General features: G+C 53.1%; 1 protein-coding gene across 2 annotated transcripts in view; it reads right to left on the bottom strand.

Annotated features, from left to right (window-relative positions):
- Positions 1–22,529, bottom strand: part of DISP3 (dispatched RND transporter family member 3) — a 73,878-nt gene that overhangs the window by 5,621 nt on the left and 45,728 nt on the right. For both annotated transcript variants that reach the window (XM_053281041.1, XM_053281040.1), the window contains exons 2-20: positions 18,653–19,592; positions 17,403–17,622; positions 15,388–15,524; positions 14,764–14,898; positions 14,433–14,593; positions 13,208–13,347; positions 11,950–12,095; positions 9,033–9,194; positions 8,201–8,362; positions 7,201–7,326; positions 6,348–6,484; positions 4,669–4,850; positions 3,340–3,470; positions 2,570–2,745; positions 2,330–2,456; positions 1,999–2,144; positions 1,645–1,804; positions 1,243–1,356; positions 269–435 (exon numbers count right to left, since the gene is read on the bottom strand). In XM_053281041.1, the coding sequence (XP_053137016.1) occupies positions 269–435; positions 1,243–1,356; positions 1,645–1,804; positions 1,999–2,144; positions 2,330–2,456; positions 2,570–2,745; positions 3,340–3,470; positions 4,669–4,850; positions 6,348–6,484; positions 7,201–7,326; positions 8,201–8,362; positions 9,033–9,194; positions 11,950–12,095; positions 13,208–13,347; positions 14,433–14,593; positions 14,764–14,898; positions 15,388–15,524; positions 17,403–17,622; positions 18,653–19,583 (3,660 nt within the window). In that variant the 5' untranslated portion in view covers positions 19,584–19,592. The remainder of the gene's footprint in view (positions 1–268; positions 436–1,242; positions 1,357–1,644; positions 1,805–1,998; positions 2,145–2,329; positions 2,457–2,569; positions 2,746–3,339; positions 3,471–4,668; positions 4,851–6,347; positions 6,485–7,200; positions 7,327–8,200; positions 8,363–9,032; positions 9,195–11,949; positions 12,096–13,207; positions 13,348–14,432; positions 14,594–14,763; positions 14,899–15,387; positions 15,525–17,402; positions 17,623–18,652; positions 19,593–22,529) is intronic.

Genomic DNA, 22,529 nt, shown 5'->3' with positions numbered 1-22,529 from the left:
GAAGCTGCACTGCGTACTTAAAGGGTTTTTGCTGCGCCGTCCCGCAAAAGCCAAACGCCTCACCGCCCCCGGAAAGCTGGCCTTGCAGGGAGAAAGACGTGAGCCGTGCCCGGATGGAGATTCTGTCCTAAGGGTACCACCTCAGGTGCACTGGAAGGGCAGGTGCGTTTCACTTAACCAGGGGCTGCCTCCCAATCGGAGCTCAGCCCGCGATCTGGGTTTTGTCCTTCCCAGGCGGCCTTGCCCTCCGGGGGAAGGCCGGGCTCACCTCTGCGAGGTGAAGCGGGAGGTTCTCCCCTGCCAGCAGGTATCCTTCCACGAGGTGCACGCAGTAGTCAACCGAGGAGCCGACGAGGATGGAGAGAGAGATGGCCTCCACCGCCCCCATCTCCCAGCTGGACCAGTACATGATGGTCACCACTAGGCAGACGACTCCTGCGGGCAGAAAAGGGGCAGGAAAGGGGTTATTTTTTTAAAGAAGATACTCTATCCCAAGGCTGAGCCACCTAATGGCGCAGCGGGAAATGACTTGAGTAGGGAGACTGCCAGTTCGAATCGCGGCTGGGATGTTCCCCAGACTATGGGAATCACCGATACTGGGAAGCAATATAATCGGAAGGTACTGAAAGGCATCATCTCACACTGCGCGGGAGGAGGCAATGGTCAACCCCTCCTGGATTCTACCCAAGACAACCACAGGGCTCTGTGGGACGTCCCACGTAATGCGGGACTGTTGGCACCCCAACCCCTAAGAAGGCCTGTATGCCGGGGCATAGCATCGTGTCCAACAGGAGACTGATGGGGAAAACACGGCAGTCACCCAGGGCAGTACCATGGGGGAGGGCACCCCTTTCCTCTGCCTCTCCAAATCACCCCCATTTTCTTTTTCCGTAGGTATTTCCACCCTACAAAAGAGCAAACGTGGTCCAGCAGTCAGTGATGTCAAGTGATGCTAGTTATCCTTGTAGATCCAGGAGCCTTTTTCTTCGGCTTTTTAAGAAATGAGGAACAGGGCAGGATATTGGCGGGGGGGGGGGCATTTTGGCCCTGCCCCAAAGTGCACCCTGACTCCTTCCTCCCTCGTATTCCATGAAAGCTGGACGGGGAGGGCGCATGTCTCCAAAAGGGCAGCCCTTCTGCGGCAGGCGGGGCGGGGGTCACCCGCCACAAGAGATCCGAGGTCCAGATCGGTACAAAAGCCGCGCAGCCAAATGTGTGCCAGCCCAGTGAGGCCTTCTGTACCTAGGATGGTGAGGAGCACAGGAAGCAGGAGGAGGAGGTGGGTGGTGAAGACAGCCACGGCAGCCACGCAGATCACCAGCGACAGGATGAGGCCATAGAGAGCGCTTTGCACACCTGGAGGACAGGCCAGAGAAGGGGAGATTCCCCTTATTACCGGGCTTCTCCAACTTGGGTCCCAAGAGGTTGTTGGACTATTTATTTAACATATTTGCATGCCGCCCAAAATGCTAGTCTACAGTGATGGGACTACAACTCCCATCATCCCCTGCTGCAGTGGCCTTTGGTGTGGGGTTTCCGGCGTAGGGGGGTTCCCTCCCACCCCTGCCCAGTCATACTTATTCCCAGCTTCCAACTGGAACGCCATTTGAGAGGGAGGAAGAGTCAATCCAGAGGGCCAAGTACCTATGATCTCCATGAAGATCTGCTTCCAGTGCTCGCAGGTCTGGAAACCTCGGCGCAACGCGGAACCTTCCGGAAACTGACGGAGTTGCTCCTGAAGGAAGTTTTCCCACTTGAGATAGTCGGAGTAGGTCTGGAAAGATGATTTGCCCTTATAGGTGGTCTGCGGGAGGGAGAGAGAGGACAAGAGTTCGTGAACAAAGTTGCACATGAGGAGGGCTTTTGCGTCGACAGACACACCTCTTCTTGCATATCTCTCTAGTTTTGCACAACGTTCGGTTTGAAATGGCAGCATCTGGAGCACACATAGCCATTGTGATATGGAATTAGGAATATGCAGGGCGGGGCGTCCCTCACCGATTCAAAGGCCATGGAAATCCACTGGACCTTGCCGTCCTTCACCCCCACTGCCCCATGGGAGAGTTGTCCAGGAAGGAGGTTTGGTTCGGGGAGATTTTTACACTCCGGGTGTAGCATCTGAAGGATGGAGGAGATACTGTAACCTGGGAAGAGAGACGACGTAATGGTTACATACCAATACAACCCCTCAGATGGAAAGCCATGCGATAGAGGCCCAATAAGATGGTCCAACGTACCCAGAGAAAGAGACAATGGAATGGTTACATACCAATACCACTCTCCGATGAAAAGTCAAAGCACAGAGGTCCGATAAGATGGTTTCACTTACCCGAGGGCAGGCACTGAGCTCCTCCCGGCTTGACCAGCTCGGCGTTGCCAGCGATGGTCTTGCAGATCCAGCACAAGTTGCCAATTTCTTTGAAGAGGTCGAATCCATCATCATAGATGACGCTGCCCTTTCACAAGGAGACCCAAACAGAAAGAGAGGACCATATGAGACAACGGGATTTCCGGGGAGGCACGCCAGGGAGGGGCCGTCTTCACACCCCACTCAGGAAGGCCTGTGTACCATGTCTCCAATGACGTGGTTGTCTGTCCGACGGGTGCGGTTCACCCCTCGTATCCCGAACACCACGAAGACCATGGCTCCCGTGTCCACCAGCGGCCGCACGGCTGGTTTCCCGCAGCCAGCGTTCCCGCAGGGGTTGAATCCAGACGTGACCGACAGTTTGGTTTTGGGGGAGGCTGGAGGAGGAGAGGGAAGGGGAGCAGTGAGAGAGGCGTGGAGCTTGTCCCTTTGCCTCCCTGCATTCTTCGATGTCCAGCAAAAGGCTGCAGTTGTTTTGTAGAGATTGTCATTTAACAAAGGCCCCCACACCAGTAAGAGGGATTCCCAGAGGCTGGCGACTACAGCTCCCAGCATCCCCAACTGCAATGGCCTTTGGCTGGGGATTATGGGAGTTGTAGTCAACAACTTCTGGGAGCCCCTTTTACAGGGAACACTGGCCCACACAGAACCATGACTAGGTTTTGAGTAATAGCAGCGTCTACTATTCACTCTTTGGGTCAGGAAGTTTAGGAAACTGAGAACAGCCTTGTGGGATCCAGCCGGGGCCTACCCAAGCCAGCCTCCTGCAGTGGCCCACCAGGTGCATCCGGGAAGCCCAGAAGCGGGGAGCCACCGGACCTCCGATGCGGCTCAGGGCGATGGAGGCCACCTAGCGAAAATGTGTCCCCCCGGCCGCCGGGAAACCCGCTACGCCCCGCTACCCGTCCAAGACGTCCCCGACCAGGGAGTGTGAAACAATACTGAAGCGACCCAGAATCCTCTGCGCTCACCTCTCTCACTGGGCACGTACAAGAACCCTTTGTTGGGCCCGTCTGGGCTGGAACTGAGGAGGCAGCCGGGGGGTGCCATGCAGACGCGGCCGTGATACGGAGGCTTGTGTGACTGGGCAAAATAGAGTTTCCTGGAAGAAGGAAAACGTGGTTTATATTTTTAGGCGGCTAACATTAAATGCTTTCGCGCTTAATTGTAATTTTTTTGGGGGGGGGGCACACATGTTATTTTGTATGCCACTTTGGAGGGGGCTGCAGCTCAGAGCAGATCTCCTGTTTTGCTTCCAGAAGGCCCCCGGGTGCAATCCCTGGCAGCATCTCCAAGGCGAGCTGGAAAAGATCCTGCTTTGAAACTCCAAAGAGATGCTGCCGGTCAGTGCCGAGTATAGTGACCTAGATGTACCAATGGCTGGACTTGGGAGAAGTCAGCTTGATTGAATGGCTACAATCCCGTGGAAGAGCATCTGTTTTGCATGCAGAAGGTCCTAGGTTCAATCACTGGCCTCTCCTGGTAGGGCTGGGAAAGATCCCCGTTTGAAACTTTGGAGAGCTGCTGCCAGTCAGTGTTCAGCTAGGTTGGCCAAGGGTCTGACTCTGCATAAGGCCGCTCCCTGGACAGTGCAGCGGCAGGAATAATGGCCAACTTCCAGACTAGTCACAACTAAGCTTGACTAGTCTGGAGCGGACTATCTGGAGCTGCCCAGTGTGATCATATCATACCCATTTTGAAAGAGCTGCACTGGCTACCAGTGTGTGTCCGGGTCCAACTCAAGGTGCTGGTTTTGACCTTTAAAGCCCTGAACGGTTTGGGCCCGGGATACCTGAGGGACCGCCTGCTCCCAAAGGTTGCTGCCTGCTTGACGAGGTCATCTGAGGGGGCTTTGCTCTGGGTGCCGACAATGAGGGAGGCCCGGCTGTCGTGCACTCGGGACAAGGCCTTCTCTGTGGCTGCCCCCAGACTGTGGAATGCTCTCCCAGGGGCCATTCGTTCCTCGGACTCCATCACAGTTTTTAGAAAGCTTGTTAAATCTTGGCTTTTTATCCAGGCCTTTACGTGATTGTTTCTATCGCTGCTTCTGTGTGTATTTACCCGTGTACAATTTTTATGTATTTTATATTTTAAATTAGATCTGTTTTATATTTTTAGCTTAATAGTTTTAACTGTCATTTTAATTGTATTTTTTTTAACTTTTGGAAACTGCCTTGGGATTGTTTTTAATGGAAGGCGGTATATAAATTTAACAACCAATCCACCCATCCATCCAATAAAATAAAATAAGCCCCGTGGAAATCAGCGGGGCGAGGGGACGCTTTCCTCCGCGTTCTCACCTCGTGCGCTGCTGCTCCTTTGCAGCAACGTAGAAACTGAAGTCGAATTTCCACCCCCGCTTGGCGTCACAGGACAAGCTGGTCATCATCCACTTCTTGGGGCCCAGCTGTTGGAGATGCCCTAGTGTGGACATACAAGCTGTCAGCCTCTTGGTGAAGTTACCGAACGGAACTCTATACACCTAAGCAATGGATTAACGAAAACAAGACACTTTACAGGCGTCCGGCGTCGGGGAGCAGGGCACAAAACAGACATCAGCACTGCCTACGCTCGCCTCCCGGGCACCCCGCAAGAAGCCATGGCTGCACACGCAAAAGGCTGGTATGCACAGACAGCTGATCCCGTGAGAAAGACTGTTCATGGACTGTACGACGCCTGGCGGCAGGTGGAACAGCCCTCACGGAATACAGTTATGGCAAGAAAGGCAGGGCGGTGCAATGGTTAGAGCAGGACTGCAAAATTCCGGCCCTCTTGCAGGTGGACGACTACATCTCCCATCCTCCCTGGCTATTGGCCACTGTGGCTGGGGATGATGGGAGTTGTAGTCCAAGAACAACTGGAGGAGAGCTGGTCTTTAGTGGAGGAGAGCTGGTCTGGTGATAGCAAGCATGACTTGTCCCCTTAACTAAGCAGGGTCTGCCCTGGTTGCATATGAATGGGAGACTAGAAGTGTGAGCACTGGGAGAGATTCCCCTTTGGGGACGGAGCCACTCTGGGAAGAGCAGAAGGTCCCAAGTTCCCTCCCTGGCAGCATCTCCAAGATAGGGCTGAGAGAGATTCCTGCCTGCAACCTTGGAGAAGCCGCTGCCAGTCTGTGTAGACAATACTGAGTTCAATGGACCAAGGGTCTGACTCAGTATATGGCAGCTTCCTACGTTCCTATGGATGTCCTGGGCTGAAGTTTGATCCACAAGCGACCTTTCGATTCTTCTAAAGAGCAGCCTGCTGAATGCTTCCTCACAGAGCCTGCTGTTTGTGTAGAACAGCATTCCGTGTCTCAGCGTCTTTGCTGGTGAACCCGGGTTCTACCCTAAGCTGTTTAAAATCTCTCGTACACAAGCACGCCCTACACCAAAAGGAGTCAACTCCCGCAATTTGAATGCAGCGAGATTGTAGATTGTGAGCCCTTTGGGGACAGGGAGCTATCATCTTATTTATGTATTACTTATTTTTCTATGTAAACCACTTTGAGAACTTTGTTGAAGAGTGGTATATAAATATTGGTTGTAGTAGTAGTATTGAGCTCCTTTGCATATGCATGCTTATTTTGCACAAGGTATTCAGCATCCGATGGTCATGCGGGCAATAAACTACGTGGGGGAAACGACCCTAGAGACTAGAAATATTTCCCACCCACGCCCTGGTATGTGAAATTTCAGCCACCACCTGCTATTTCAAGTCTATTTCCACAGGGGCTAGAAACTTAGCACCTTCTTTTAAAAAAATAAATCTCAGAATGCTAAGTTCTAATTTCTGTGCTTATGCATGGTGATCAGGGGCTATGCACAGCCCTCCTCATTTATTTCTCCGCAGCCCTGCTCAGCTGGGATTCGGGGGGGGGGCGGGGAAGAGGAGCTCTTCTAGGTTGTTCCTCACCCCCTTCCCTCCGGCTGATTTCTGCAGTAGCAGGTTGTGCCTCTTCGCCACACAACCATCCAGAGATGCTCCAGAGACTCACCTGGAAAGAGGGGACCTCCCCGTCCCCTGAAGACACTGTCTGCCACGGAGCCGGGACGGTGGCATTAAGGGAGAACCGGTAGATAGCGGGCCGGCCTTTCCCTTTGGATTTGAAGATGTAGACGGTCCCCTGGAGATCTGGAGAACGGAGCACAGTCAGCACCTCCACTAACCAAGAACTCTTCCACACCCCTTGCGGGACAGGCCCAGGCGATCTACTCAGAATTCCACCATCCGTATTATTCACTCCCAAGCTGTGTAGAATGAGGAGGTTGGCAGCAGTGTTCCCTCTCACAGGGATTCCCAGATGTTGACGACTACAACTCCCATCATCCCCAAGCAAAGTCGATTGCAGCTGGGGATGCTGGGAGTTGAAGTCAACCACATCTGGGAATCCCTGTTAGAAAGAACACTGGTATAGCCTGCTGCAGGCAACTGATTTTACTGATAGCTCAGTAGGAAGCACCCGCTTTGCGAAATAAGGTCCAGATTCGACCCCTGACAGCATCTCTAGGTAGGGCTGGGAAATACCCCGGTCTGAAACCCTGGAGTGCTGCTGCCAGTCAGTGCAGACAATGCCAAGTCAGAGTGACCAAGGGCCTGACTCAGTAGACGGCAGCCTAGTATGTTTAGGGGACAGAACCATTGCTCAATGTAAGAGCATCTGCTCTGCAAGGAGAAGGTCCCCTGCTTCAATCCCCAATATCTCCAGGGAGGGCTGAGAAAGCTCCCCGTCTTTCAGGGCACGAATCCCCAAATAGAAACCCATGCTTTGCCGCTGCAGCCCGATGAGCAGACAGGGCCAGGAGAAACCCCAAAGGGGTGTGGAGATTTGTGGATGCCCCCAAACTCACCCTGCAAAGCTCCGTCGCCTGCTGCAACCGCTAGATTGCCCCAAGCGGGTCCGGAGCCCCGTTTCCTCTTCTCCAAAGAGGTGCGGATATTATTCTGCAGACTCCGGGGTTTTTCCTGAAACAAGCCTGTCGCACAAGGTTAGTCAGGGAAGAAAAGAGACCCGGCACAGACAGGAGCCGGTGAGGGCTGGGGGTGCCCTCGCGATGGAGGGAACCCAGCCCCGCAGCGTAGAAATAATGTGCTGGGAGGTTATTCTACGGACCAGTGATTTGGTGTACTGAGAATCATTTCTGCCTGCTTAGGGGGCTTTTCTGAAGGGGAGAGGAGAGGAGAGGAGAGGAGAGCTGGTCTGGTGGTCGCAAGCATGACTTGTCCCCTTAGCTAAGCAGGGTTCATCTGAAAGGGAGACTAGAAGTGTGAACACTGGAAGAGATTCCCCTCAGGGGATGGAGCTTCTCTGGGAAGAGCAGAAGGTTCCAAGTTCCCTCCCTGGCAACATCTCCAAGATGGGGCTGAGCGAGATTCCTGCCTGTAGCCTTGGAGAAGCCGCTGCCAGTCTGGGTAGACAATACTGAACTAGATGGACCAAGGGTCTGACTCAGTATATGGCCGCTTCCTATGTTCCTAAGGGCCACGGAGGGTAACAGTGCTGCTTGAAGGTATTCTCAGACTTTGTCAAATGAAAAAAACTAGGGGCGAGGGGCAAACCTGGATCAGGCAGTGCACAAGGACCAGAGTTCAAATTCTATTCCTGAGACTGATTTTTTAAAAAGGGAGCAGACATGCATGGCAGATAGATCTACTCAAGGATATTCACCACAAAAGTGAAAGGGAGCTTCCATATCCAGCAGCAGTATACCTGGAGATACCAGATTCTGGGACAGAAGAACTCCAGAGGAATGTGTTTGCCACAAGCGACAGCACTGAGGCACAAGTCGCACCCTCCCCAAAATGAGTCCTAAATAAACTAGGGCGTTGATTTAGGCAGGCTAAACTCACCTGAGCAGGTGACGCAGGAGATGCCCTCGGCGCTCAGGTTGTACTTGAGGTCCAGCAGCACCTGGATATTGGTGTCGGGCCGGAAGAGGAGGGGAGCACGGCTAGCCGGGCGGAGGCGGCTGGCGAAGAAGATGGAGAAGAGCAGAACCATCACAAACAGCCCTGCAATTAGAAAGACAGAGAAGAGCGAGGTGGGATCATCCCTAGACCACACCAGAAAGGTTCCGGCTTCCCCTAAGCAGGCAAACGGCCACATTCTTATGTGCACACAGACATTTTAGGAACACAGGAAGCTGCCATATACTGAGTCAGACCCTTGGTCCGTGTAGCTCAGTATTATCTACACTGACTGGCAGCAGCTTCTCCAAGATTTCAGGAAGGTGTCTCTACCAGCCCTGCCCGGAGATCCTACCAAGGATTAAACCTGTGACCTTCTGCATGTAAGCAGGTGCTTTACCATTGCACTGTGGCCTCATCCCCTAAGGGGAATATCTCACAGCACTCACAAGTAGTCATCCAGACAAATGCAAACCAAGGCTTAGCAGAGGGAACAATTCATACTCTCCACCCCCAACAGGCAAAGCACCTGAGCTGCTATTTTCCAGCTGGGCTACCCAAAATACTACCTCCTCAGTGTAAGCCGATCCCCCTCGATGCTGCCACCCTATTTACAGGTATTGCTCACCCACTGTTCAATTTGCGGAACCTTGAGGACTAGTCACTTGGATTTTTCAAATCAACGAAAGCACGAGTCCCCGAGCGTTGCAGTCGGTATCACATTCCATGCTTCTGTGGGATGGCAAAAACACCCACACCCACACACCCTGCTTACCGACAATCACCCATTTGCTCTTCACGGCTGACCACAGCACCCAGTAGTGAAGAAGTTCTTGCAAGTATGCTATCAGGTGGCCATGGGTGCTCTTCTTGGTGGAGAGATGGAAATTCTCGGGCAGCACGGAGACCAGGGGCACATCCCCCAGTTCCAGGGTTACTGGCAGAGGAGAGAGAGAGAGAACAAGGTGAAGGTTCGGGTGGAAAACGCTAATCCCAGCCTTTAAGCAGCTCCCCAACTTTTTTCTAACTAAAAAAGAAAAACCTAGCAGAGGGCGGGGAAAATGGAGAATCAACAGAGGGGAGAAAGAGACAGAGAGGGAGGAGGGAAAGAAGGACAGGAAAATAAGATGGGCACTGCCTGTTTTAATGCCATTGTAATACTGCTCTCCTGTAATTGACTTTATGCTGGTCCAAGACCGTAATCAAGATGGATTGACTGAAATTCCTCACCTCCCCCCACAACCAGCGGCTGGCTTGGGGAGGAAAGAAAACTGGGGAAGAGGTTTGTAAAATACATAATGTCAACACATCGTAAAAAAAGAAAGAAGGAAAGGAAAGGAAAAGAAGATGCCCTGCAAAGCATAGGAACATAAGAAGCTGCCATATACTGAGTCAGACCCTTGGTCTATCTAGTTCAGGATTGTCTTCACAGACTGGCAGCAGCTTCTCCAAGGTTGCAGGGAGGAATCTCTCTCAGCCCTATCTTGGATATGCTGCCAGGGAGGGAACTTGGAACCTTCTGCTCTTCCCAGAGCGGCTCTATCCCCTGAGGGGAATATCTTCCGGTGCTCACATTTCTAGTCTCCCTTTCATATGCAACCAGGGTGGACCCTGCTGAGCTAAGAGGACAAGTCATGCTTGCTACCACAAGACCAGCTCTCCTCTCGTATGCATGAGATTAAAATGACAGGCAAAGATGAGGTGTGCTTTTCTCCTCTGGTTGTACAACTCTGTTCCTAAAAAAAAAAGCATTCCCAACTACACAAAAACCTAGTTCTTTCCCTGCGGCTGCACCAAACGTGTCCAGCTGCACGTCAGAATAAACCCTGCATCTCGGGGGATGAATGCTCACCGTGATTTTTGACATCTGCCCCACTAGAGATGGAAACGAGGCGATAACATAATTGCACCCACAGCCTTCTCTGCGTTACCACCCCTTCTGTATCCCGCTCTCCAAACCATTGGGGGGGAAATTGCAGTCATTTTGCCACCAGAGGAAAGGGCTGGGGATCGCAACAAACCAATGGTTGCCCTCTTCCCCTTGGAGTCCTCTTTGTGGAGGACATTCCTGCCAATTGTCGCTTCCATTCCTCTGACAACATCGACAAAATTGTACAGTCGTTTGGGGCTTTGTTAAAAAACAACACAAACAAACTTGTAAATGCTTTGAAAACACCATTGCTAACGTGTCTGCTGCAGGCTCGATGGTCAGGGGGCAATCACAGCCACAGAACACACTGAAAGCGTAGCGATTATTCACGATATGAAGCCGTCCGTTGACCGTGAGAGAGACATGAAGGTCGGAAGGCCTGCAATGCTTTCGTCCCTTTTCCAGCTGGGCTCATCTAGGAGGTGCCCGAAATCTGGAAGGCAACCCTGCCTCTCTGCTTAGCATTTCAAGCTTCTGCCTTTATATTAGCATTACACACACACACACACACACACACACACACACACACACACACACACACACAGCTACTTCCCCTGCCCATTGACCTGGGGGGAGGGGGAGGTTCCCGGAGGAAGTGGCCCTCCTGTCTCTTATTATTCCAGGAAAAGAGCAAAGAAGCGATTTCCCTAAATTACCATGCCCTGCAAAGGCTGCATAGCAATGAGGCTGCCAGCCCACAGGAGGAGGTTTAAGGACTCCGGGCTGCTTGCCAATCGGCGCTTGACCTCGGTTTGCAGAAGGGCTTCTCCCGGGAGAAAAGGATGGGGCGCCCTATTACTCCCCAAAGCAGAGTCCGCTCCAGTTCAAGCCTTCCACCCAAGTTTCTAGACCCAAATGAGCGCCTCGCCACAGGAAGTGGAGGTTCAGAGTGGCCGGCCATCCGTGGCATGGAGAAGATTTGATTGGGTCTGCTCTCTGTCAGTTGGGGGGCCAACGCCTGGAAGACCCCGTCAAGCTCCTCTGTGAAGCCGGGAGACAGCCGAGACTTCTCTTGGACCCAGGGGAGACTCTCGAACAACTAATCCGGGGGAGCAGAGGGGTGGCAAAGGATGTATTTGGGGAGCAGGGTTTTTTTGCTATACATTAAATACTTGTAGAGGGAAGGTAATTAAGGGCATTGGTTTATTCACTTATTCATGAAGTTTGCTGGACACATTTGAACTGATTCAGAAATGGGTCAGATTTCTCTTAGAAAATAGTGTTAGGCGAAACATTCCGGTCTGCTTTCTGGGATAGTTCCCTCTTCCTGTCCGAGGCTGTGTGGCAGGAAAGACTGAGGTGGGGGAGAGAGGTCAGTACCAAGCCAGTTGTCTCTCAGCCTAACCTACCTCACAGGGTTGTTGTGAGGATAAAAACAACCACGTACACCGCTCTGAGCTCCTCGGAGGGAGCGCGGGATACCAGTGTAAAAAACAAATAATAAATCAATCATATGACTGTGCCGTCTGACATTTTGCGGACAAGTTCCAGTCTGGCGGGTGGGGGAGAGAAAGGGGGAGCGAGAAATAGTGTGGGGGCGGGGAGGAAGAGCCTGCTACGCCTCAGAGTCATTCCGTGTGCCTGGATGTCTTCGGTTCCGCTTCGTCTCAATCCCACCCCGAAATTAGGGATGCATTTCAGAGCTCCTCGCAAGGCCGAAAGCCGGGGATTTGTCAAAGGATGCCACATTCGTTTCTACAAGAGAAGCGCGATCTCCCCCGGGGGTTTGGCCCTCAATGGCCGCCTCGCTCCGTGGACCTACCTGGCTCCTCTTCCACGGTCAAGAGGGGGATGTCGTCGTCCAAGTACGGCAGAGTCCCTGAGCCGGCACCGCCCGCCGCCTCCGAGGAGACAAAGAGCCCGTCCGAGACGTGCAAGGTGTTCTCCTTCACACACTTCTGGCTGCAGCTGTGGCAAGAGAAAGGAGAGGAGGCCAAGTCAGCATCTCTGCACGACTTGCCCTTGGGAACAGCTGCGTCCCGGCCGTGTTGGCAAACAGGTGTGCACCATGCAGGAGCCATTTCCATCGCTAACGAGCCAAAGGGGTACCCAAAGGCTTCACAATCTGGCACGGCTTGCTTGGAGCTTTGGTGCTAGTATCAGACAGGCGGCTACAACCTACTGCATTCCTTTCCGATACGATGTAAAGACACGGGCCAATTTTCCAAGGTGCCTGCAACACAGAACTCCGCCAGACTGTACCTTCGTCCCTGATGGTGCAGAGACATAGGAACTGCCTCATTGGTCAATCTAGCGCGGAACTGTCTGCACTGACTGGCAGCAGCTTCTCAAAGGTTGCAAGCAGGAGTCTGTCTCAGTCCCAGCTGGACATGCCGCTAGGGACCGAACTGGGGACTTTCAGCACGCAAAGCAGATGCTCTGCCATTGAGCTATGGATGTCCTCGGTAAACACAGGAAGCTGCCAGAGTCAGACGATGGGTCCATCCAGCTCAGTTCTGTCTACACCAGGCCTGCTCAACTTAGCGCCCACCCCCCAGCAGTTTCTGGACTACAACTCCCACAATCCCCAGTCACAGTGGCCAATAGCCAGGGATTATGGGAACTGAAGGCCAACATCAGGGCCGAAGTTGAGCAGCCCAGGTCTACACAGGTAGGCAGTGGCTTCTCTCCAAGGTTCCAGGAAGGCGTCTCTCCCAGGCCTACCTGGAGATGCTGCCAGTTGAACCTGGGACCTTCTGTCTGCAAAGCAGAGCTTTAACCCTGAGCAGGGGCTCTACCCTCACATGACCCATTAATGACTCATCATAGGCCATGCCATTTGAGTCCTTGGCCTCTCCGGTGGAAAGGACCTTTAGGCTGAGAAATAATTATCTCACTGTACAACAACTCAGCAAGGTAGGCCAGACAGGACCCGAGGCGAAGAGTGGCTTGTCTGCCAAGTTCACTACGAGGTTGAGGTCTGGGCCAGAAATGTTTCTATCTGTCACCGCCTCTCAACACCACCGGCTACCTCGAATCCGTACATTTTGCATTAAAGGCCACAGGAGAGGCCGTCTCACCTAGCTTGGCAGGCATTTTCCAGGGGGGACAGGTAGAGAGACCATATCCCGAGAGCGGCCGGCATGGTGAAGAGGACGGCCACCCAGCAGCAGGAGACGATCAGAGACATGAAGAGGCCAAAGTCGTGCACGGCTGGAATCTGCAGCGAGAGCAGGGGAGAAGTCAGAAAAGGAGAGAAGAGAAGTTAGAAGAGAAGAGAAGTTAGGAGGCAACAGAAAAGGACTGTGTTGGGACGGAGACTAGGGGAGAGCTTGTAGTACAGTGGTAGAGCCTCTGCTCTGCATGCTGGAAGTCCTGGGTTCAATCCCTGGTGGCATCTCTGGATAGGCCGGGAAAGACGCCTGCCTGCAACCTTGGAGAAGCCGCTGCCAGTCAGTGTAGACGAGACTGAGCTAGATGGACCAAGGGTCTGACTCAGTAGGAGGCAGCTTCCTAACCACCTCTCCAGCTGAAGGTTAGATAAATTCATGGAGGGCAGGGCTGTATGATAGCTAAATGGGTCCTCCATGTACAGAGGCAGTCTATCTTAGGAAGCACTGGGGGCAAACAGGAGGGGGAAGCAATCAATTCCATGTCTTGTTTGGGGCCTTAGATTGAGGGGAGACATGACAGAGGTCTACTAAGTCATGCATGGTGTGGAGAGAGAGAAATTTTTCTCCCTTTCTCATTAGAACCAAGGGTCATCCCATGAAACTTATTGCCAAGAAATTTAGGACTGGCAAAAGGACGTACTTTTTCACAAAACACATAATTAACCTATGCCACAAGATGCGACGACAGCCACCAGCCTGGATGGCTTTAAAAAGGGGTTTAGACAAAGTCATGGAGGAGAGGTCTATCAATGGCTACTAGTCTGGTGGCTGTTGGCCACCTCCAGCCTCAGAGGCACGATGCCTCTCAATACCAGCTGCAGGGGAGCAACAGCAGGAGGGAGGGCAGGCCCCTTTCAGCTCTTGCCTGTGGGCTCCCCAGAGGCATCTGCTGGGCCCCTGTAGGAAACAGGATGCTGGACTAGATGGGCCTCCTTGGGCCTGATCCAGCAGGGCTGTCCTTCTGCCTTTCCTGGAGGCATTTGGCCAACTCCTGTTGCAAACACAACACTAAGCTAGGTGCAAATTTCGTTCAGCCCAGCAGGGCAGTTTTTATTCCACTCAGGGTGGCCGAGCCTAAAACCTGATGACGAAGTGAGGGGCCGGCGGGGTGTGTGTGTGTCACCAGGATCACCTGGGAGAAGATGTTGGCAGCGTATGCCGCAGCCGTGGTCAAGGAGGTGAAGAAGGTGGCCTTGCCGGCCGTCTGGATGGTGTGGATCATCCGCAGCTGGAGGTCTTTCAAGTGGGTGGCCTGCCGGTAGGTGTTGATGAAGACGAAGACGTCGTCCACACCTGGGGCGACAAGAGCAGCAGTAAAAGGACTGGGAGGAGGTTGGGCTGGGCTCCAGTTCTAGGGCAGGGGCTGATGGGAGTTGTAGTCCAATGCTGAGGGGAGAGACTCGGGCTGGCCACCCCGTGCTTCTCATGGGGCCCAGGGGAGTCCAGGCATGAAGGCGGCTCACCAATCCCCACGATGACAAAGGCAGCAACTCCATTCAGGATGCCCAGGTACTGGATTCCAAACACGACGTGGTAGAGAAAGAGGGCGGCAAGGCAGCTGAGACCAATGCTGGCAATCCCAAAGAAAGACAGGAACACTGCAGGAGGGAGAGAGGGGAGAGGGGAGGCGTGGGCATCTCTTTTAGGGGGAACCCTCCAGAGCAGTTCCGCAGACCCTCCAACCACCCATGAAAACGGGGCAGCCATAGGAAGCGGCCATATACTGAGTCAGACCCTGGGTCCATCTCGGTCAGGATTGTCTTCACAGACTGGCAGCAGCTTCTCCAAGCAGGAGTCTCTCTCAGCCCCATCTTGGAGATGGTGCCAAGGAGGGAACTTGGGACCTTCTGCTCTTCCCAGAGTGGCTCCATCCCCTGCTGAGGGGAATCTCTTGCAGTGCTCACACTTCTAGATTCCCATCCATATGCAACCAGGGCAGACCCTGCTTAGCTAAGGGGACCAGCCATGCTGGCTACCCCAAGGCCAGCTTTCCTCTCCGTATTGGGCGTGGCCAATAAGCCTGGGGGCGTGGCCACAATGTGCAGGGGTGTGGCCAAGCTGTCTGGAAATCTCCTATCTCGGCTTACCTGAACAAGAAGCTAGGATGTAGACCAGGACGGCAATGCAGCTGCTGCTCACGAATGCCAGCAGCATGTCGTTGTTGAAGGTCTTCCTGACTTCGTAGTCAAACAGGTCCGTCCCACCATAAAGCACTTGGACCTTGCTAGAGAGGAAACGGGAAACAGGGAAAGGCAATCCTGCCTCTGGAGAACCAAACTAGCACCACGGGGGATCCCGTTCCCATTCCATCCCTTCCGTATTTTTCTGCCTCTCTGGTTTAGTTCTGGTCCGGACACGGACTGCCCAAAGCTCAGATACTTGGAGCTGGCTTCCATGCAGGCCATGCAGGATAAGACCAAACTCTTACTTGCCAAGGTAGCTCCGTCACATGATTGCAAGGAAGACCATTGACTTGGGGACACGATTTATTTCTTGAGAAACATGTTTGGCTTGAGTGGTTTACAGGCTTTGACTCGGCTGTTGCTCCCCTGCAACTGGTACTCAGAGGCATCCTGCCTTAGAGGCTGGAGGTGGCCTATAGTCCTCCAACTAGTAGCCAATGATAAACCTCTCCGTAGTGGGCACGATCGAAGAGCCGACAAACCATACAACAGGTTGCCCAGAGGAGAGGGATTGTGCAAGCTGGACCCCTCCCAACCCTTGACTGACGGATAAGAAGCAAAGCCCTCTGAGTGGCAGAAAACCCCCCACGCCAAACCGCAGGATTAGGTTCTCAAGAAGCAGGGAGGAACTGCGGAGAGACTGGAGCTAATGCCGTTTCCTTCCCCCGCAATTTCTCTCCGGAGCTTAAGAGCCTGCCACCGAGAGCCAACCCCCAAAGCCGCCTGGAATCCTAATTGCCGCTTTACGATATTATGGCACAAAGGAGTAATCGGCGGGCGGATTCAGGAGGTGCAGCGACCCCGATCTCGAGAGCTGAATGGTAGGAAGGGCTCTTCTGCAAGAGAGGTTCAGAGCAGTGCTAATCCGAGATAATTAAAAATGAGGAATACAATAAAGCGGGCTGCTCCGCAGGGGTGTGTGTGTGTGTCCCTTTCTGCCTTGGCGGAGCAGACTCCGAAATTGACCCTGCCTCTCCCCCTGGGGGAAGGAAACCCCTGAGCCGGGACTTGCAGAAACTTCAGCACTGGAATCAGTTCCCAGCAGCACCAAGGCTGAGTTTCGCGATGGGTACCTCCGAGCATGTACCCGCATTTACCCCAAATACATCTTCACTCTGTATTTAAGACAAGCCCCTTTTCAAAAATATAGGAGGTTAAAATACAGGCTATATTCTTATTTGCCCCAAAGGAAGAAGAGGAACTCTGCATTTAAGATGCCCCCCTGGTTTCGAAAATTAAAGAACTTGGGGGGAAAACTGGGCTTGTATTCAGGTAAATACAGTACCAAGTGCTGAATAACTGATAGAGGTCTTGGGGGTTGGGGCCGCTCCGGGAGGAGCATCTGGGTTCTGGGACCCCTCCCTGGCAGCGTCTCCGGGGTGGGGCTGGGAGAGACTCCTGCCTGCAGCCTTGGAGAAGCCGCTGCCAGCCCGGGTGGACGATGCTGAGCTGGATGGACCAAGGGTCTGACTCAGCGTATGGAAGCTTCTTATGTCCCTAATATTTGTTTTAAATGATTTTATTTGTCTAATCTAGTTTTGATTTTAATTGTTTTGTGTTTGTTTTGATGTAAACTGCCCTGAGCCATTTTTGGAAGGGCAGTATATAAATCAATCAAACAAACAAACAAACAAACAAACAAAAACAAAACACCATTTGCCAGGGAGCTACAGCAGGAGAGGACTACAACACCCAGCACCCCCTGCTGCAGTGGCCTTTGTCAGGGGGTGATGGGATTTGTAGTCAGTCCCCCCCCCCCGGGAATCTCTGTTACAGGGAACACTGAATATAGGGGATATCTGCCCGATACAAGACATTCGGGAAAAAGAAACATAGAATAAAAAGGATGGTTCTTGTTTCAGCAGTATTGGGCTTGGGAAGCACCCTCCACCCACAGCTGAGACCTGCTGGCTGCTCACCTTGTGGACTGTTTGGCCAACAAGGCCACGTAGGTGACCACGAAACTCTGGAACTTTCTGCGCTGCTCCTCCCAGCGGTCCTCCACGGAATAGTAACTGGGCAGGGGCGCTCCGAAGAGGATCTCGCTGCGTAAGAGGGAGCTTTTCATGTTCTCGGCGGACAGAGCCTCGTCCACGTACCAGTAGAACTCAGGGTGGGTCATAGCCAACTCCAGGGAACCTAAAGGAAGGCAGGGAAACCAGACATGCTCTCCAACACGTCCCTTAAAGCAGGCCTGCAGAAGCTGTGATCCCGCCAGGCTGGCTGCAATCCAACCACCAGACGGTGCTCCAGCAGGCGTCTGGTCGACCTGCTTACTGCCTGCCCGGGACTGCAAAAACCAGTGGAGGGGCATCTGGGAAGCCCAAGTGGAAGGCTTGGGGCCACATTGGGGCTCGGTGGGCCTCATGACACACAGGTCTCCATTGGCCATTATGTCAGGATTCCAAATACGAAAGTGACCTTCCGGGGAGGAGAGCTGGCCGGGCGGTAGCAAGCATGGACTGCCCCCTTTGCTAAGCAGGGGCTGCCCTGGTTTGCATGTGGATGGGTGGCAACATGTCCTGAGAGTTATTCTAAGCCAGGCCTGAGAAACACAAGACTTCAGAGCCGGCTATGGCCCACGGGGACTTTTTTTGCTGGCTCACAGGGAGAGGCATTCTGTGGCGGCGGCAGGAGCCTTGAAGAGCCCTTGATCTGCATCCCTGACAGGCAGCAGAGGCCCCCCCCCCAAGATGGCTGCTGGAGGCCAGACCACCCCCACCCCCCGATTCTGGGCCAGTGCCCACTGACGCCATCTTTCATCCCCACTGCGTCCAGGGGCCCCACTGTCTGAGCAGGGGAAGGGCCTAATTTTCCAATCCGTATCCTTGGTCAAACTTGTGGGTCCCTTGGTGGAGAGAAAAGACCCAGGATTAACCAATAATTGCCGCCGTTAATATTTCCAATGATTTATTTAAATCTCAATCAATGTGCTGAAATTTGGTGTCCCGGCAACACCGAATTATGGTGGTTCTGGCATCTGAGTTGTGCACCCCTGTTCTGAGCTTTAATCCAGGGGGGAGGCAATCTCGGCTCCCTAGCTGTTGCTGAACTACAACTCCCATCACCCCCCTGCTGGAATAACTGCAGCAGGGGGTGATGGGAGTCATAGTCCAGCAACAGCTGGGGAGCAGGATAACTACCCTGGCCTTAACCCCGCACATCTTACCGCGAATGTCAGCCAAATCCTGCCCTAGACCATCGTAGTAGATCTTCCCCCCTCTCTCTGTGGGGAAAAAGTAAGTCATGAGGGAACTGGGAGGCGAGCAGTAGGAGTAGGAACCCAGCGGGAGGTCTTTGAGGACTTCGTGGGGCTTCCAGCAGAACTCCCGGAAGTGGGGGTGGTCCATAATTTTACGCTCGATTTCATGGATGGTGACCAGGCGCTCGGAGGTGAAGATGTTGTTCTCGGCGTCCCCCCGGGCCAAGAAGATCAGCTCGATGCGCCAATGCGCGTGGGTTTGGGTGTTGGCGCTCATGGCGGAATTCGGGTACTCCCAGTGGGGCGGGGCATTCCGCAGCTGGCGGGAAGTTTGGTTGGAGGACTTGGGTGGCTGGGCTGGCGGTGGAGGAGTCCTCTCCCGGCCCGCGGACCGCTTCTGCCTGGCCGCCGCGCCCAGCCGCGAGGAATTGACATGGAGGTGTTGCAGCTGCTCAAAGATCAGCCTCTGCAAGGTCTCCGAAGTGAACTCCGCCAGGTCCCGGCGGTTACGGCCCCACGAGCCGAACTGGGACTTGAGGGCCGAGGCGAGGGCGTCGAAGCGCTGCGAGGACTCGTGGTTGCGGATCTCGAAGGCGTTGTACGAGATGTCGATGTCCAGAGCCGGGTAGTGCAGGAACATCACGATGGCCAAGGTGGCCGGAATGGCGCAGCCCAAGAAGAGGATGAGGCCGGCGGAGTACGGATTGGTGAAGATCCAACCCACAACGGTCCAGAAACTGGAGGGGAAGACGGCTGTGGCTGGCGGCCGTGGCCGGGACGTCCACTGGCATTTCCCACAGAGTCGGGGGCCTTCGGTTCTTTTACAGGGGCCAAAGGCGACCTCCTCCTCTTCATTCAACCAGGCATCTTGTAACAAGGGGTCGTCCTCCGCATCCATCCTTAAACCCTGTATCCATGGGGAAAAGAAAACAAACACAAGTTAACAGAAATCTAGGAAGCTGCTGTCTACTGTGTCAGACCATTGGTCCCTCTGTCTCAGTATCACCTACTCTGATAAGCAGCAGCGTTTCAGGGTTTAAGACAGGAGGCCTGGTTCACACATCCACTTAAATGTAGGTTTAATGTGGGTTACCAACATCAGCATGATTGTGTGAACCCATGCCCAGGTGGGAATCTCCGGCCCTAAACCACCTTTTTATGGGTTCACACAGTCACTTCAGTGTTGGTGACCCACATGAAATCGGTTCGTGCACATCCCTACGGAACTCCACAAGTCTCACCCCAAAGTTCCCATGAGATCACTTTTAGTTCTGCACTAACGAACGATAAAAAGGAAACCCAAACACCAGACTTGACTATGGGGAGCTTTCGCTAACACCCGTGCGCTTGCTGTAAGAAGTTTTACAGCTCTGCATTTGTCTTATTAAATATATATTTACCCCATGAGAATGATAAAATTATTCCCACGGCAGCCGACAAGAACACATTTCAAACATTAAAAACTACAGTAGTAGAAGGATTTGAAAAGGAAGAAGACAAGTCAGCAGTGAGTCAGAAAAAGTCCAAGTGGTAAACAGATAAAGAAACCCAATCCCAAGTTAAAGACCTTTGAAAAGAAAATGGTGGTGCCTAAAATTTATTTTTAGAATTAAAATATTTCTACTTTTAGGGTGGGCACCCGGCACACAGACATAGGACGCTGCCTTCTACCATGTCAGACCCTTGGTCCATCTAGCTCAGTATCTTCTGCTCAGACTGGCAGCAGCTTCTGCAAGCTTTCAGGCAGGAGTCTCTCTCAACCCTATCTGGAGATGCTGCCAGGGAAGGAACTTGAAGCCTTCTGCATGCACAGCAGATGCTCTGCCACCAAGAGATTAATATATCAAATCAGACCATTGGTCCATCTAATTCAGTGTCATCTACTCTGACTGGCAGCAGCTCACTAGGGTTTCAGGCAGGGAGTCCCTTCCACCCCTACCTGGAGAAGCCAAGGAGTGAGTCTGAGACCGTCTCTTCCACTGAGCTATAGGGACTATCTTACAGCACTCACATGTAATCCAACTGCCACCCAAATTTAACCCATCCAAATGCAAACCATGGCAGACCCTGCTTAGCAAGGGGGGACAACTCATGCTTGCTGCCACGAGACCTGCTCTCCTCCCCAGTTTCTAAAATGAATTCTGGATCTGGTGCATGCAAGACCTTTTTGCAGCTTTCCCATTCATTGAAAAAACTTCATAATTGGTGTGATAATACGTGTGGCTTCCCCAGTTCCATAACATCCTATTTTGCAGACAGGGTGACAAGCAATCGCTTGAAGCTGTGCTCCTGGCGAACCGCTTGGGCAACAGTGCTCGGACTGCATTCCTCGGAAAGAGGGCCTCAACAATGAGATGCACACCCCCTCCCACACACACATGTAGAAACTCTGAAACACCCTCGGCCCCCATCCGTCAAGCGAGATGCCCTCTGACTCGCTGGCCGCCGCGGATGGAAGGAGAAAGCCGTGATCTGTGTGTCTGTGTGTGGTTGTTCCAGCGAGGAATATAAATAACAAGGTTATAAATACGGGGACAGGAGCGAGAGAGATCTGCTGCCTGCCTTAATGAGAGGGAAAAAGGAGACGTCGCGTATTTTATCCGGAAGCATAAAATGTTCCTTGTCAGACAGGCTGGACAAGGCCACTAAATTGAGGGGAAGGAAGGAAGGAAAGAAGGAAGGAAGGAGGGAAGGAAAGAAGGAGGGAAGGAAGGAAGGAAGGAAGGAGGAAAGGAGGGAAGGAAGGAAGAAAAGAAGGCGGGAAGGAAGCCTCATGGTCCAGAGAGTCAAATTGCTGTGTGCAGGCAGATAATTCATTTTGGTGCTTGAAGCAACGTTTGGAAGAGGGATTTGGGGATTTATCCAGAAAAGGAGCCAATCGGAAAAGGGGGCCAAGGCAGCTATCCTAGTTGGGTGGCTTGCCTGAAAGAGGAACATGGGCGATTGCCTTATCCCGAGTCCAGCCGATGGTCTCTCAAGCTCAGTATGTTTGGAGGCGAGTGTAGGAAGCCACTAGAACTCTGGGGATTCTATCCTCTGCCATGGGATGCGGTGATGGCCACCAACTTGGGTGGCTTTAAAAGGAGCTTAGACAAATTCACGGAGGACCTGGCTAGGCATAGGAAGCTGTCTTCTACCGAGTCAAGAGTCAGATCCTTGGTCCACCGAACTCAGTATTGTCTACCCAGGCTGGCAGCAGCTTCTCCAAGGTTGCAGGCAGGAGCCTCTCCCAGCCCCCTCTGGAGATGTTGCCAGGGGATCTTCTGCATGGAAGTGCTCTTCCCAGAGCGGCCCCATCCCCTCAGGGGGGATATCTCACAGCAGACTGCCATTCAAACGCAAACCAGGGTGGACTCTGCTTAGCAAAGGAGACAGGGTACCTCGAGGCTCAGAGGCAGGATGCTTCCGAATCCCAGTTGCAGGGGGACAGAGGTAGGAAAGGGGGCATGCCTTCGTCTCTTGCCAGTGGGCTTCCCAGAGGCATCCGAGACCGATGGGCCACTGTGGGAAACCAGGTGCTGTCTAAATGGGCCTCTTGGGCCTGATCCAGCAAGGCTGTTCTTATGCTCTTAACCACATCTGTTTCCAACTGAACTGTCAGCTTCTAGAAACACCCACCCCTTTCACCGCTGCTCTTTTCCAAACCGCAACCCAGCCGCCATCCCCCCAAGCTAGAAAACCAGAGGAGCCACTCAGACATCCGTGTCTTCCTTTCTTGCCAGCAAAAAGCCATTTTCTTTCCCTTGGCAATTTCCGCCGCGTCCTGAGGTTCTCTTTGTAGCTTGACCCTGGGAGTCACAGGCAATTTCAAAGCAACAGGCAAGGACCAATTTGAAAGCTTCGC

Source organism: Hemicordylus capensis, chromosome 16 (genome assembly GCF_027244095.1).
Source record: "Hemicordylus capensis ecotype Gifberg chromosome 16, rHemCap1.1.pri, whole genome shotgun sequence".
Classification (NCBI taxonomy): Eukaryota; Metazoa; Chordata; class Lepidosauria; order Squamata; family Cordylidae; genus Hemicordylus; species Hemicordylus capensis.
This window is presented reverse-complemented; position numbering and strand designations above follow the sequence as displayed.